Source organism: Jatropha curcas, chromosome 7, assembly GCF_041381405.1.
Source record: "Jatropha curcas cultivar XTBG-Jc1 chromosome 7, XTBG_Jcur_1.0, whole genome shotgun sequence".
Taxonomy (NCBI): Eukaryota; Viridiplantae; Streptophyta; class Magnoliopsida; order Malpighiales; family Euphorbiaceae; genus Jatropha; species Jatropha curcas.
In genome coordinates this window covers 19990396-20006429 of record NC_143157.1, presented here as the reverse complement: position 1 = coordinate 20006429, position 16034 = coordinate 19990396, and the positions used below count along the sequence as shown (strand labels likewise).

Sequence of the window (16034 nt, the reverse complement as noted above, 5' to 3'; positions counted from 1 at the left end):
CCAGACCACGGTCCCGTTATTATTTTCGCACCAACTAATCACCTTCCACCACCACTTTCTAATTTAACAACTATGATCTCCTATCTGCATAACCTATTAAACATCAGCTGCAATACCTGTAATTGCAAACTGCTGAAAATACCTCCTAAACCACAATCAAATTTGAATTGGGGAACATAATTACAGAATCTAGAGAATAGACAATTGCAGATGCGAATTCTTTAGGCAACTGCAGAACCACACCAAATACTTCATCATCAACACAGCCGTACCATAGCTGTCCAAACATCAAACCATCTGTCAACCTACCACTCTACTGACCACCAAGTTTCAAGAGAGTAATCAATTCCTTGAGCTCAAGTTAACTTCACCCAGAAGCCACCCAAATTTTTTCTGAGTTAGGTTTGCTGGTCATCCTAGTAATTTTTGGGCATATGGAGCTTTAATAAAAAATTTATACAATTTTCATGATAGTGCCATCATGAACTTCCTTTTTGCTTTATTTTAGTCGACTCTACTCATTCATTTGTTTTCATTTGCATCTTTGTCACTATTGACATTTTGTTTATTTGCAGGGTACATGGAGCAACAGTTGCAGAGATGCCTCTCATTGCAACTTGTAGCAATTACCGTCGTCAGGGCATGTGTCGACGCCTTATTACTGCTATTGAGGAGGTATATTGATACTAATAAAGTATATATGCACTATTGCATTGATTGACTTAGTACTTAATCTTACACAGCAGCATCTTATTCTTTGTGTCATAGCTCAGCTATAATTAATTGGATTTAGCAAAACAATTTGATATGAGCAGAACTTTTAAATCTGAACTTCCCAATAGTTTTGCTTGGCTTTGTCCTTGATCCACTTCTTTGTATATAGGCCATGATTTCCTCATTGCATCAACCCATCATATCAGATTTCCCTGAGCATTTAACAGAATTTAATCACTCTTCAGAAGTGGTGAAATTGTTGATTCATAATGCATTGTCAAATTCCTTGAGACAAATTTCTCCTCCTTTTAATTGATTGGTAGCATATGGTTTTCTAGGCATTCTTTCTTTATTCTTTCACTAGTGACTAGTGAGTTCTTGCTTCGTTTTATTGCCTGTATGCATCTCTGATATATCTTTTCTGGTTAGGCTTACTTTACCAATTGCAGCTTATGTTCTAGTTGCTATAGGATTCTTACCTCTAATTTCTTGAGACAAATTTCTCCTCTTTTTAATTGATTGATAGCATATGGTTTTCTAGGCATTCTTTCTTTATTTTTTCACGAGTTACTAGTGACTTCTTGCTTCATTTTAATGCCTGTATGCATTTCTGATATATTTTTGCTGGTTAGGCTTACTTTATCAATTGCAGCTTATGTTTTAGTTGCTCTAGGATTCTTACCTCTAATTTGGCTGCGTTTAGGCTCTCACAGTTTCCTTGCTTTTGATTCTCTTCGAGTTTTAAATTGCTTTTATAAGAAGCCTATTCTACGACTGATACTTCCCTTTTCCTCAATTGTGTTTGCAGATGCTAGTCTCTTTTAACGTGGAAAAGCTGCTTGTATCTGCCATTCCAGATTTAGTGGAGACATGGACAGAGGGTTTTGGCTTCACACCAGTAAGTACTGATGAAAAGCGAAGTCTGAACCAGATAAACTTGATGGTGTTCCCAGGAACAGTATTGCTAAAGAAACCTTTGCTTAAAATAAACAAGGCAAATGCACAATTGGGTGAGCGCTTTTCCCTTTTCAAAAGAAGCTAGGCATTTCTTCATGAAGTTTATTCAATTTTCTGAAAAATCAATTTAATTTCTTTGTTAAGTCAGAACTCAGTGCTCCACCAAAGGTTGAAGGAGCAACTTTTAATGCTGAGGGGCATAACATTGAGTCCTTGCAGCAATTCAATGAAAGTGATGTCAAAATGGAGGCTGAACTTGTTGAAAGCCAAGATATTCAAGAATCGAAAGTTAGTATTGATAGGGAAATAACTAATGGCGTCAATGGTGTTTGTTCCAATCAAGAGGTTCCTATTGAATCAGTAGAGCCATCTGACACAAAATTTTGCTCAAATGCAGATGCTGCTAGACTGGAGGATAAGAATTTGACAGTAGGGGAAAACCAAGGTAGCAATTTGCAGGAACAATTTTCAAAGCTGTTCTGCATAGAATCTGTTTCAGAAGTAGGAAAAAACCAAGCTGAACTTGCTTGTAATATTCATTTTGTAAATGATAAGCCTTCTATAGACAGAAAGCTAACAAGTTTTTAAGATAAATGAGAAGTAGAAATAAATTTGCAAATTTTGCCAAATTTTCTTTTGTTTGTCGTGTGTGTGTCTGTGTGTGTAGGAAAAGGAAAGGGTCATGAACTGGACTCATTTTTAGCCAATTTTGAATAAGGGATGTGATTGAGAATCATGATGCTTAGAGTTTGCTTTTGTTTAAATGTGATCTGATATTTGAGTTGGCCCGTGTAAATGTCACTGGAGCTAATGTTATATTGATTTACTACTTAATAAGATTTTTATCAGATGTTAAATAAAGTAATGAATTTTAAAAATTTTTCCTCCGATTTTTATTTTGCTATTTTGCTTTGCATTGCTATTAATCTGATTAAAGCGGATAATAGAAATAAAGAATTCATATGATTGATATCTAACTAGTTTGGAACTAAAAAGCTTATAATACCCTACAAATACCCATTAAAACACTTTTTCCCTTTCTGAAGATTTTTTTTCCATAATGTAAATGTATTTTGAAAAATATAAAAATAAATTGTGTTCCTTGATATTTATAAATGAAACAGAAACATATAAAATTTTTATGCATGTTAATAATAATAAGTTGCAACTTTTGAAATATATATATATAAAGATTCGGTTAAAAATGATCAGAAACACCCAGAGAGAGAGAGAGAGAGAGAGAGAGAGAGAGATAGACTCGTCTATAGAATTTTTTTTCTTATGGGAAATGAATTGTACTCATACAATATCAGACTTGTGGAACTCTGAAATTATTGTCTGAAATCAATACTATATCCCACTGAACCAACACAGGTTTCTATTATTCAAGCACAAACCTGGTTACACTAAGAAACTATTCACAGTTTTCATGAATTCAACTAATCCCATCATCAGAGATTTCTCATACTAGCTACCATGTTTGCTATTCTAATATCTTTCCCAAGCCGTAATCAAACCATAAAATGCTTTCTCAAAAAATAACTTGGCATAAATTGCAAACCCTTTTTCTTCACCAGTGATGAAGCACATCGACATGGGTACATTTTTAATGTGTGAAATTAATTTAGTTCCCTACTGGCAAAGTGGCCAAGAAAAGAATATATATCACAATCACGAAATCTTGGCCCCATCATTTCCCTTTTTCTGGTAATAGCCATTCTCCGAAAGCCTCATTTCTTCGCCTTTGCAAACCTCAGGCAGCGATACTTTTCACCACTTACAGTGATTTCGAGAGCTCCATCTTGATTATCCTGATTTGATGCAGTTCCCATTAGAACACTTTTCTCTTTCTCAAGATTTTCTTTTTCCATCTTCAGCCTTGCTTCTTGGCGAGCAATCTCTGCCTGCAACAATTAAACCATGTTTTAGAGGATAGAACAGATATAATCTTACCAAACTCTTCATTGCACTAATTTAGCAAATATTTGACATTGACAATATGAGCAGTCGTTGATTGTAGGACCACCAAAACTAACAATAAGCACCCATAAAAAACAAGTGTAATTACTTGACAATACTAACAGATGTCAGCCAGCAGCCAAAGGCATTGAAAACCACTATAGGAACATTACTAAATGTACAATAGTAACATGAATGGCCAGTTAGGAATAGAAAAATTGTTGGATGCTTGGAAACTAGGTGGTGTTTGATAAGCAAACCTGGTAGGTAACCAGCATATTTACATTTATCACAACAATTAGATGGCACTGTAATTAAAAAGAGAACCTTGCCACGACAAATTACAATACATAATTTCCTTCAGCAACTTAAAAGAAATTGATCAGGCATTCTTTACCAGCAACTAATTTCCGGTGACTAAGGAACATCAGTTCATGCAAAAGCAAAGAGAGGAACCAAAAGACCTTTAAAAAATGTCATAAATCATGAAACAAACAAACACAAGCTTTGACTCTTTAATTCCGAACAAAGTCAAACAAACCCAAAAGGCCATATACAATACTTCTGTTGGTTATCATTCATAAAGCAAGTGGTTATCATATTATATATATCTGCCTACGAATTACGAAAAGTATGTTTTGCTGTCAGAATTAAGTGCTTGCTACTAAGAGCAGTCAAGATACAAAAAGCAATTGCTTCATCTAAAGTATTGAATTACTAATTCCAGTAGAAGCACCTAAATATTTTTCACTACATGTAGAAGAGTAATCTATCCAAAGACAGCTCACACTTATTCAAGGCAATCTTTCCAAAAGTCAGAGAAAAGCACGAAAACAAATGTCTTATTAGATGTGGAGCTTCTGGTCTTGTAGTTAGCACAGGACCGACAAGTGATAGCTCAAAATGTTGCATTATATATTGAGATTGTGCCATACTAACACCTCGAATTGGCTAGCAGATAACTATTGAGTCCTTCGGCTACCAATCACTCTCCCTACTGTTCAATCCTTCTGTTCTCTCCCAAGTTTTCTCTTCTATAGTTTGGTTCTTCCATTGCACCAAGTATTCTATGTGTAGGGTTTCCAAGGATCTTTCCACTTCTTTGTCAAAGGACTTTCTCTTATGGATGACTGGCTCTTGTGGTTTGTTTTGACAGACATTGCCAGCATCCAGGTGATATGGTTTCAGCTGATTGACATGAAACACCTTTGTATCGCCATCCATGTTGGCGATACAACATGTAGACCTGGTATCAATGTTTCCCACTTTGGAAATAATGGGAAACACACCTTCGTATTTGAGTGACAGTCTCTTATTAATATGATTGGGAAAGTGGAAAGTGATCTTGATAAGCACCGGATCTCCAACTTCAAAACTAAGTGGCCATGACTAGAACAGACATTGCAAGGTCGCAAATAGGCACAAACTAAATGTTAAACAATGTTATAATTTTGCTTGGTCTATCATATTCTCTTGTTAGAATCATCATCAAGTCTTTCTGTAAAGCCTCTGCTAATAGCATTCTTATCCATTTATTTGGATGTTAATTGAAAACTTAAGAGTAGAAGATACATATGGCAATTGGTAAACAACAATAACCCTAGCCAAACTGTCAAATTCTGTAACCCCATCCATAATATTCAAAAGCCTCTAATTCCTGAAATCGAGACAGCCGCTTCCATCAAGATACTAGTCCATTGTTGCAATTAAAACATCAATTAGAAGACCACCATTGCTTTTTCCAGCCGGCCTTTTACCAAATTAAATTTTTCCTTCAACAACAACCTATCCCCAATTCAACCTACAAACCCTAAATTCATAATCCCAAAAAGGTTCAATTTTAACGCAGCTTACAAATACTTGCAAATATTAAAAATCATAGGACACGATTAATCCTTATTAAAATGGGGAAAAAAAAAAAAAAAGAACACCAAGAAAGTAATAAGCAAAAAATGGAAATGAACCTCGCGACGAGAGAGCTCAGCCTTCCAAGCAGCTTCACGCTCAGCGACTTCGCGTTCACGCTCTTCAATATAACTCTGCATTTCTCTCTCTTTCATTATTCTGTCTTGAATATCCGCATCCAAAGCTTCCTTTAGCTCCTGAACGAACTTGTCAACCACCGCTTTGATCCTCAGTGACATCTCTTTTTCTTTTTCTTTCTTTTTCTCTGTTAATCTCCAACCAAACAAACAATCTGCTATCAGAGCTATCCAATTGAAGCTTTACTAATAACATCAGCAGCGAGTTTTTGATTATTAAGCCATTTTGGTATCATAATCAAAGGCAACTATGATTCAAGAAACCAATGAAGAAGGCAACCATTTGACACAGAAACACAGATAGCTACAGAAAGACAGAGAGGGGGTCCAGCTTCCAGAGAAAATGGGAAGTTTGCGTGAACGGGGACGATCCCATTTTTACACTACTTTTTATTTTGTGGGCGATACACTTGCTAAGGAGACGGTGCCGTTTCAGTAGTTCCAGTCTTGCGCAGGAGGGAGCAAAGTCCGGTGAAAACCGAACCAAGCCTACCAGGTTCGGTTTCAGTTTAAATTTTGGGAAACTAGTTATTTCATCTTGACATTTGACCAAATTAACTAACTCGCTTCTGTATTTTGACAATATTAATTAACAGTCATTGAGAAGTAGCTCCGTCAAACCACTTATTCTCTTCCATCCATTTTATTTCCGTTAAAATCATGAGAATTGATAAAAATATCCAACATTTAAAAAGGTAAAAACTAATCTAATTATTAATTTACTGTACTAAATTTATAAATGAAAATAAAAGCAAAGAAAATGAACCACTTCCCAAACCAAAGAAACCAAATATAAAATCATTAAAACCATGTTAAATCTGGGGGGTTCCACTTAAATTGAACCAAATAAGAGAATCAAACCAGTTCTAAAATCCTCAATGAATAATCGAAGAGAGAGAGAGTGAAAAATTAAAAAGTCCCGATTTCTCCCTCGCGATCACTCTTTCCCCTTTTCTACCAGACTGATTTCGACCACCAAAAGATTGGCCGAAGGTGGCCAGCCACTCCTCAAACGATGGTGATCATGTTTTCAGTTCCCGTCAACCGACCAAAGTCTATTTGACGTGAACCGAGGCTTTCTTTCTTCTGCAATGTTATCTTCTTCTCCAATCGACATCTCCGGCCACCCTCTCACAAAGTCCACGCCAGCGAAGTCTTACCGGCCATCGAGTATGCATCGGTTCCTATTTCCTTGTGCGATTTCGGCCTGTAGCTTACGTTGTCGAGTTTACGGGCCTTCTTGATCTCAGTCTCTCCTGCTGCACCGATTTCTTCACATAGTCGATTGATAGCTTTGGTTCCACGTAGTCAGGCACCTCCTTCACTCTCAAACCCCCAATCTCTCTGTAGAATTTCCTTAGCGCCATTTGTCTTTCAAGTTTCTATCATTTTCAGTTGCAGAGAAACGGCTAGTGATGGAGACAAAAAGGAGGAAGAGGAAGAGAGTAAGCAAGGATAATTATTGTCATTTTAGATTAATTCTTTCCCTCGCTCTTATTTTTTTACACATTTGAAAGGAAAATTTAAAAAAAAAAAATAGACACCAGGACCAAGTAGCCCGTGAAGGTAAATCTCGTAAACAATTAATTAATATTGTACAAACTGCAGTAACGAGTTTCGATGAAACGGGATGGAATAATTACTTTCCCTTAGATTTTTAGATGACTTCAGATTTTTGGTTTGATTTATGAAATGGGTTATTTATTTTGCCCAAAACTAACAGGTTTGGTTCAATTGCAGTTTGATTTAAGAATGAGGAAAGTTCCATTTTTGATTTTTGGAGTTCATTGACTCAAACCTCCTAACTGTGTACCCCCTAGTCTTGGGCCAGTTTTGGGTTAACCAGTTTGATTTGGACATCAAATTTACACAAACGAGATTTTAATTTAATGGTTTGATTAGCCACTGAGTTAGTTGTTTCTATTCATTGAACTGATGATTCAAAGTAAAATAAAGTTTAGGATCTCTCATTTTAAAATTGTATCTTATAACTGTTTTAACTTCGGTATTTGTAACACATAAATGACTTTAACGAGTTTTCGACAAAAAATAATCAGAAACGTGACAGGGCAATTCTGTGAGATCCGATTTTTTGCGCATGGCATTTTACATGGAAAAAAGAACTCCAACCTTGCCAACTCAGCTGTCTGAGTGGATTCCACGTGAGCATATACATGAATTCTCTATTTTGTCCTTAAGAATACTAAAATGTCTCATCCTCTCTCTCTTCACCAGCAACATCATGACCACCGCCTGTACTTGGAAAACTGTCCAATTTTCGCAGAGAAATAATACAAAACGACCAATTCAGGCACCAAAAATTCCAACTTTGATCGAAAAACAAATAAAAAAAAACCTCAACTCAAAAGGTTATTTATATAAATGATAAATTATTCATTTCCCTAAATTCTCTAGCTCATACCTAGTCTTGCTCAAAGACTTCATTTTCTTTTGTCTCTCAGTATAGGGATCGCTCACTAGAGGAGGTGTACGAGCGATCGATGATATCGACTTCGGGGACAGGGCCATCGTGACACTACCATCAAGACCATACTTTTTTGGCTTCCTCGCTTTTTCTTCACTTGCATCGCCAGGTTCGCCATCTTGGATAGCGAAGGAGCCGCTGTCGGTTGTGATTTGGGTTTTAGTCGGAGGGAACATCGGATCCCACCACTGTAAACCACTCCACTATCACTTCTAAGAGTTTCTCTCCTCTTGTTTATATCTCGTTATCGGGCCAAAAACAAAAGCAATGGTGGTTGTGATAAACTCAATTGCTTCTTTTTATATAGATTTAGTTCCTTTATTTTCTAAAAATATTACTAAAAAACAATTTTGAATTCAGCTCAAATTATCTAAAAACAAAATTCAATTTTTGAAGAAAAGGAAAAAGTTACAGAAAAAACACAAAAAAATAGAAACTTATGGGTTTGAGAAGCTAAGTAGGAGCTAGAAGAGAAATTTTACAATAAATTTAATCTGCGAAAATTTGGGTGTAGCTTTATTTAAAAAATTGGCTTTTTATTTTTTGTTTTTAGGGAAAGAAGAAAGGTTTAGATCACAGCGATGGTTGAAGAAGGTGGTTTTGGAGGTGATGAACAAGGTGGTTTTGGTGGCATTGCTGGCGAAGAGAGGGGATGAGACACCTTTTGATGTTCTTAAAGACAAAGTAGAGAATTCAATGTATACGCTCACGTAGAATCCACTCGGGCAGTTGAGTTGGCCAGATTGAAGTTCTCTTTCTCCATGTCGGATGCCATGTGTCAAAAATCAGGTCCCACAGTATTTTCCTGTCATGTTTCCGATTATTTTTCAAAAATAAGTGTCTAACTTTTAAAAAAAATTTCTAATCAGATGTTTTTTGCATACATGCCGCGCTGGACTTGTGGGATCCATCCTCTGCTACATCAACAAATGACATGTCATATAGCCATCCAAATTAGTTATTAATGCGCCCAAAAGAACGTTATTATCCCTACTTGAATGATTCACCTAATTGATGATCCAACGGTCTTAAATCAATGGCTATTCTTACTCTCTTTGATTGAAACCCTAGCCCTCGCAGCCACTTCCATTCTCTTTTGTCCTCCTCCTCTACTCTTTATAGATCTCGATTCTTGCCTTTTTCCTTCATGCACAATATCAAAACTACCATCGCTCTTATCCCCTGCACTGCCTTCCTTCTTGACCTCAGCAGCGCCCTTATAGAAATTGGTAGATTAACATTTCAAGGTACGACAAGTACATTGCAAGGTACTGATCATTTTGTGCGGCCCAGTGGTTTCACATTCACCAGCACAGTAGTCATTTGTTAGAGAATGTGTAAGAATTACCCATTAATTCATTTTCTTTTCTTTTTTTTAACTGTGTTAATTATCTAATGGAAGGAGCGGCCATATTACGGTTCCGGAAACCGAAACCGGTCCGAACTGGAACCGGAACCGGCGAGAACCAGAACTGGTACGAACCGAACCGGAAATAGATTTTTAGTTCGGTTCCGGTTCCAGTTTTGTTGGAACTGCAAACCAGCAGTTCCACAAACCGGATGGAACCGCCGGTTCTCCGGCCGGTTAGAACCGCCGATTCTAACCGGTTGGAACCGGCGATTTTGGCCGTTAGAAACTGTCAGATTTATTTTTTTTTTAATTTTATTGTGAAATCTCTTAATTACCCCTCCCAACAACTATAAACGGCTAGTTTCAAAAGTATTTTTGGAAAAATAATTTTTTGGATTTATTATAAATACCTCATTTCATTCCATTTACAAATTTCTCACAAAAAAATCTCTACTCTCTCTACACTATATCATTCTTCTCTACTCTACAATCTCTCTTATTATTCTCTCTAATTTTTTTTTATTCAATTTTCCAAATTATATTTTATTATCATATAATGGCAAGTGGAGAAACTCAAATTCAGGTAAGGGCAAGGGAAAGATTGGAGAAACACAATATTCATCTATCCCTACAAACGATATCTTTGATTTCATTCCCAACCAATTTAATTTTGAAGGATATCCAAATGAAAATTTGGAAATTCCAACTCAAGAATCTGAATTTAATAATGAGCAATTAGAAGAAGAGGAAGAGTAAGAGCAAGAGCAACGTGCACAAATTGTTGGAAGAGCAAGACAAAGTTCCGATATATTCACCATTCATTTCACGAAAAAATTCAAAAGTGAGAAAAGGTTCTATGTAATTTGCAATTATTGTAGAAAATCTTATAAATTTAAACAATCGGGCGGCTATGGATCATTTTGGAAGCATTTGGAGACAAAACATCCAACAAAAATAGGAGTTGATCGGTCTCAAACACAAATTTCCGGGTACGCATCTTCTAACCTTTCTTTATTTCAATATTCTGAAAAAATGCAAAAAGAAGAATTAACAAAAATGATTTCTATGGAGCATTTATCTTTTAGTTTTGGTGAAAAAGTAGATTTTAAAAAATATTGTCAAAAAGTTTTAAATCCTTCTGCTAAAAGAGTGCCAAGAAATACTGCAAAATGAACTATTATTTCTTTATATAATAAAGAAAAAAAAGAGTTAGAGCTTTTATTTTCTCAAATGAAAATTCGTGTTTCAATTTGTTGTGATATTTGGAGTGATCATTGGCAAATGCATTCTTATATGGGCATTACATGTCATTGGATTGATGATGATTGGAAAATTCAAAAAAGAATTATTGCATTTCGTGCTTTTAATGATAAATATACTGCAAATAATATTTATAGAATAATTATTTCAATTTTAGATGAATATAAGTTGACAAAAAAAATTTTTTCAATTTTATTTGATAATGCTTCTGCTAATACTAAATCAATTATTAAATTTAAAAATATTTGTGAACCAAATATTGGTGAAAAATTTTTTCATATAAGATGTGCATGTCATGTTTTAAATTTATGTGTACAAGATGGTTTAAAAATTCTTGAATATTTTATTTCTCTAATTAAAAAAGCTATTTCATATTTATGGGGACATCCCTAAGTGATGAAAAGTTGGGCTAAATTTGTAAGGAAAATAATAAAAGACCAAAACGTTTTCCAAGGGATATCCCAACTCGTTGGAATTCAACATATGAATTATTAAACGAGTCTTTTTCTTATAAAGAATTATTATGCTTTTTTTGTTACTAATAATATTGAACATATTAATTTATATCCATAAAATTAGGATATTTGTGCAAAAATTTTAGATATTTTAAAATTTTTTAATGATGCTACCTATAAATTTAGTGGGGTTTATTATCTCACATCTCATTTATTTTTACCTATGTGTATTAATATTGTTAGTGCACTCCAAGAATTTGAAAATGATTATATAATAAAAGATTGTGTTTTTTTCAATGAAAAAAAATGGTTATCTTATTTTAAAAATATACTACTCCTTTATCTTGTTACTATTGTATTTGATCCTAGATGTAAAATTGATGTTTTATGTGAATATTTGACTATTTATTATGAAGTATTGCAATACTACATTTATATTAACATTATCTTCTATATCAAGATTTATATTAACATTAACTTCATGCAATACTATATTTATATTAATATTATCTTTTATATCAAAATTTAATACTTCATAATAAATAGTCAAATATTTACATAAAACATCAATTTTACATCCAGGATCAAATACAATAGCAACAAGATAAATGGGTGATATATTTTTAAAATAAGATAACCATTTTTTTTATTGAAAAAACACAATCTTTTAATATACAATCATTTTCAAATTCTTGAAGTGCACTAACAATATTAATACACATAGGTAAAAATAAATGAGATGTGGGATAATAAACCCCACTAATTTATAGGTAACATCATTAAAAAAATTTTAAATATCTAAAATTTTTGCACAAATATCCTAATTTTATGGATATAAATTAATATGTTCAATATTATTAGTAACAAAAAAGCATAATAATTCTTTATAAGAAAAAGACTCGTTTAATAATTCGTATGTTGAATTCCAATGAGTTGGGACATCCCTTGGAAAATGTTTTGGTCTTTTATTATTTTCCTTATAAAATTTAACCCAACTTTTCATCACTTGGGGATGTCCCCATAAATATAAAATAACTTTTTTAATTGGAGAAATAAAAGATTCAAGAATTTTTAAACAATCTTGTACACATAAATTTAAAATATGGCATGTACATCTTATATGAAAAATTTTTCCACCAATATTTGGTTCACAAATATTTTTAAGTTCAATAATTGATTTAGTATTAGCAGAAGCATTATCAAATGAAATTGAAAAATTTTTTTTTGTCAACTTATATTCATTTAAAATTGAAACAATTATTCTATAAATATTATTTGCAGTATATTTATCATCAAAAGCACGAAATGCAATAATTTTTTTTTGAATTTTTCAATCATCATCAATCCAATGACATGTAATGCCCATATAAGAATGCATTTGCCAATAATCACTCGAAATATCACAACAAATTGAAACACGAATTTTTATTTGAGAAAATAAAAGTTCTAACTCTTTTTTTTCTTTATTATATAAAGAAATAATAGTTCGTTTTACAGTATTTATTGGCACTCTTTTAGCAGAAGGATTTAAAGCTTTTTGACAATATTTATTAAAACCTACTTTTTCACCAAAACTAAAAGATAAATGTTCTATAAAAATCATTTTTGCTAATTCTTATTTTTGTATTTTTTCAGAATTTTGAAATAAAGAAAGGTTAGAAGATGTGTACCCGGAAATTTGTGTTTGAGACCGATCAACTCCTATTTTTGTTGAATATTTTGTCTCCAAATGCTTCCAAAATAATCCATAGCCACCCGATTGTTTAAATTTATAAGATTTTCTACAATAATTGCAAATTACATCGAACATTTTCTCACCTTTGAATTTTTTGGTGAAATGAATGGTGAATATATCGGAACTTTGTCTTGCTCTTCTAACAATTTGTGCACGTTGCTCTTGCTCTTACTCTTCCTCTTCTTCTAATTGCTCATTATTAAATTCAGATTCTTGAGTTGGAATTTTCAAATTGTCATTTGGATATCCCTCAAAATTAAATTGGTTGGGAGTGAAATCAAAGATGTCGTTTGTAGGGATAGATGAATATTATATTTCTCCAATCTTTCCCTTACCCTTACCTGAATTTGAGTTTCCTCCACTTGCCATTATATGATAATAAGATATAATTTGGAAAATTGAATAAAAAAAATTAGAGAGAATAATAAGAGAGATTGTAGAGAAGAGAAGAATGATATAGTGTAGAGAGAGTAGAGATTTTTTTGTGAGGAATTTGTAAATGGAATTAAATGAGGTATTTATAATAAATCCAAAAATACCCTTGAAACTAGCCGTTTATAGTTGTTGGGAGAGGTAATTAAGAGATTTTACAACAAAATAAAAAAAAAAATTTAATCTGACAGTTTCTAACGGCTAGAACCGGCGGTTCTAACCGGTTAGAGAATCAGCGGTTCCGACCGGTTTGTGGAACCGCCGGTTTACAGTTTCAACAAAATTGGAACCGGAATCGAACCGAAAATCTCCGGTTCTGATTTCGATTCGTGCCGGTTCCGGTTCCCACCGGTTTTGATTCCGGTTCCTATCGGTTTTGGTTCCGGTTAGGACCAATTCCGAACCACTGGTTCCGGTTCCTGGAACCATAATATGGCCACCCCTAGGCCCTAGCCAATACCTATTATTTCAGAAAGTTGAACTACTAAGATATCAAACTCAACCATCTAAAAATCAACTCAATTCTTTTATTATCATACACTTCATGGATTTCCATCAAGTCTAAAGCCTTTAGGCTCGGTTTGGAAAAAGAAAAATATTATTGTAACTAAATAAAAATCAACGTGGTTTTTTCTAACGAGGGTAAGAGTGTCTGTCTCTTGCAGGATTAAATCACACGTGAAATGCATGTGTCCGGCAGATTTGGATGATTATATGATATGTCATCTGCTAATGTGGGGAGGGATGGTTCCTATTTGATCCAGATGTCAACTCTAGCGTGCCACATACAAGAAACACTTGATTAGAAAATTTTTTTATCCTTGGACAATTAATTGAAAAATTTTTCTGTGTAGACACTCAAATATCAAAAATTAAAAAGTTCAGATACTAACAATATAATTAAGCTTTTTTTCTATGCTTAGAATGAATCGCTTATGTGCCACAATAATTAATAGCATTTTTCAAAGAAAACATGTTGAAAATTAGTTTAAAAAATATTAAAGTCTTTAATTTATAACACCATGAAAATATAAATAATAATAGAAATTTTGTATTTTAGAATTTTATTGTTAAATATAAAAAATGTAAAAAAATGGTAAATTATGAAAGTTCTCAATGACCGATGGTGGCAGCCGATGATGATCGGTTGTGGTAGCTGGTGGTGGATGGTGATAAGTTGTGGTGGCTGGTGGTGGATGGTGATTGGTGGTAGTGGCTAACGATGATTAATAAATTAAAAAATATAAATGTATAAAGTTATAATAAATTTATCGATGTATGAAACTTGGGAATAATGATAATTTCAGTGTATAAACTTTCACATTTTTTTTCTATTTGAGTATCTGTCTGAAAATATTTTTAATTGAGTGTTGAAAACATTTTAAAACAACCAATCAAGTGTTTATCGCTTGTTTTGCTAACCGGAATGCTGACTTTTTAGATGTGGTCCCAACTTACGTGGCAGCCAATGTGTATTAAAAAGACATATTAGCTAGGATCTAAGTGGACAGATACATATAAAATCCCAAAATTCAACCCATTTTCTCCGTCTCTCACCCCCAAACTTCTTCAACCTTTACATGGCGAATAGTTAGTAAGCATGTGAATAATCTAATAGAATATCCAAAATAACCTTCTGCAGATAAGCATGCCGCAATAGCCTCTGCTTCTTGAATCGTTTATTGCACTTCGTCATTATCAAAGCCATTCCGTCCAAACGTCATCCCAAAAGCTATCGTAAATGCAATATTCACAATAAGAGCATATGCTTTTTTGCTAAGATTAACAAGAGCTGCGGATGATGATAACTAAGAACAATTTCTTGCAATATGATTTTCATGGTTTTTTTTTTTTTTCTTCAAAATCAATTTTGGACCAATAAAAACTATAATGCAGAAAGCCATGTCAGTTAGCTTAATCCAAAAACTGTTATTAGCAATGGCAATGTCAAATAGGCTTTCATAATATGATTTTAGAGTTTAAAAAAAAAAACATAAAAAATTTTAAATTTTTTGCTGCATATATATAAATTAGATGAGATGCATAATTTTTTTCTTGTTTTATTTTGCAATACTGGTATAAGGATCTATCTCAAGTTACATTGAAGGGTGAAAAAGCAATGTCAAGGTAATTGTGAGTGAGTCTCTGAGCACCAGGTAAGCAAGGTCTACTGCAACAGTCAAGATCATGAGTTTTGAAGACCTCTTTTGCTGCTTCTTCTTGTACTTAGTCCCCGGCTGTTATTGATTTTACAAGACAAAAGGCAATCTTGCCCTAATATGCTTTTGGAGGTGAGAGATAAAGAAGATAAGATCAAGTTTGGAATTTTATGTATATGTCCATATAGATCTCAATTGACATGTCTTTTTAATACACATCGACTGCCACATAAGCAAACATAGGGACCATATCTGTAAAGCCAGCATTCCGACGAGCAAAACTAGTGATAGACACTTAGTCGGTTGTTTTAAAATGTTTAAGCACTTAACAGTATTTTACTGTGAAATACTCAAATAGAAAAAATGTAAAAGTTCAAGCACTGAAATTATTATTATCCTTCGGAAAATATTTTTCTCTCTTTAAAATGGAAAATCATTTTCTTAAAGTGACTCAATTTTTCATTAAGCATGAAAATATTTGTTGA

At 33.5% G+C, this 16034-nt stretch overlaps 2 protein-coding genes and 1 long non-coding RNA gene across 4 annotated transcripts in view; 2 read left to right on the top strand and 1 right to left on the bottom strand.

Moving 5' to 3' along the window:
• The window catches only part of LOC105639203 (hypothetical protein), a 32824-nt gene extending 30524 nt beyond the window's left edge, over positions 1 to 2300 (top strand). The window contains 4 exon segments of the mRNA XM_012223185.4: positions 576 to 675; positions 1523 to 1724; positions 1820 to 2246; positions 2248 to 2300. Coding sequence (XP_012078575.2) covers positions 576 to 675; positions 1523 to 1724; positions 1820 to 2246; positions 2248 to 2275 — 757 coding nt within the window. The 3' untranslated portion in view covers positions 2276 to 2300.
• A 632-nt stretch (positions 2301 to 2932) lies between these two features.
• Positions 2933 to 6053, bottom strand: LOC105639204 (beta-mannosyltransferase-like protein). The gene is made up of 2 exons (XM_012223188.4): positions 5595 to 6053; positions 2933 to 3575 (listed from the first exon to the last, which is right to left on the bottom strand). The coding sequence occupies exons 1-2, from the start codon at positions 5772 to 5774 to the stop codon at positions 3402 to 3404; spliced, it is 354 nt and encodes a 117-aa protein (XP_012078578.1). The 5' UTR covers positions 5775 to 6053; the 3' UTR covers positions 2933 to 3401.
• A 2157-nt stretch (positions 6054 to 8210) lies between these two features.
• Positions 8211 to 14297, top strand: LOC110010069 (uncharacterized). Of its 2 annotated transcripts, none has more exons than XR_016321622.1 (4): positions 8211 to 8347; positions 8711 to 8946; positions 9103 to 9494; positions 14056 to 14297. It is a non-coding gene; the product is annotated as an uncharacterized LOC110010069 (long non-coding RNA). The 2 variants fall into 2 exon arrangements; XR_016321621.1 differs by having other exon boundaries at positions 9027 to 9494.
• Positions 14298 to 16034: the final 1737 nt, after the last annotated feature.

What these genes read in the sequence shown, in the direction of transcription:
- LOC105639204 (XM_012223188.4), bottom strand. Translation starts at nt 5,774, where the DNA reads ATGTCACTGAGGATCAAAGCGGTGGTTGACAAGTTCGTTCAGGAGCTA. An exon ending in CTGAGCTCTCTCGTCGCGAG is followed by an intron (nt 3,576 to 5,594) that starts GTTCATTTCCAT and finishes TAATTGTTGCAG; the next exon opens with GCAGAGATTGCTCGCCAAGA.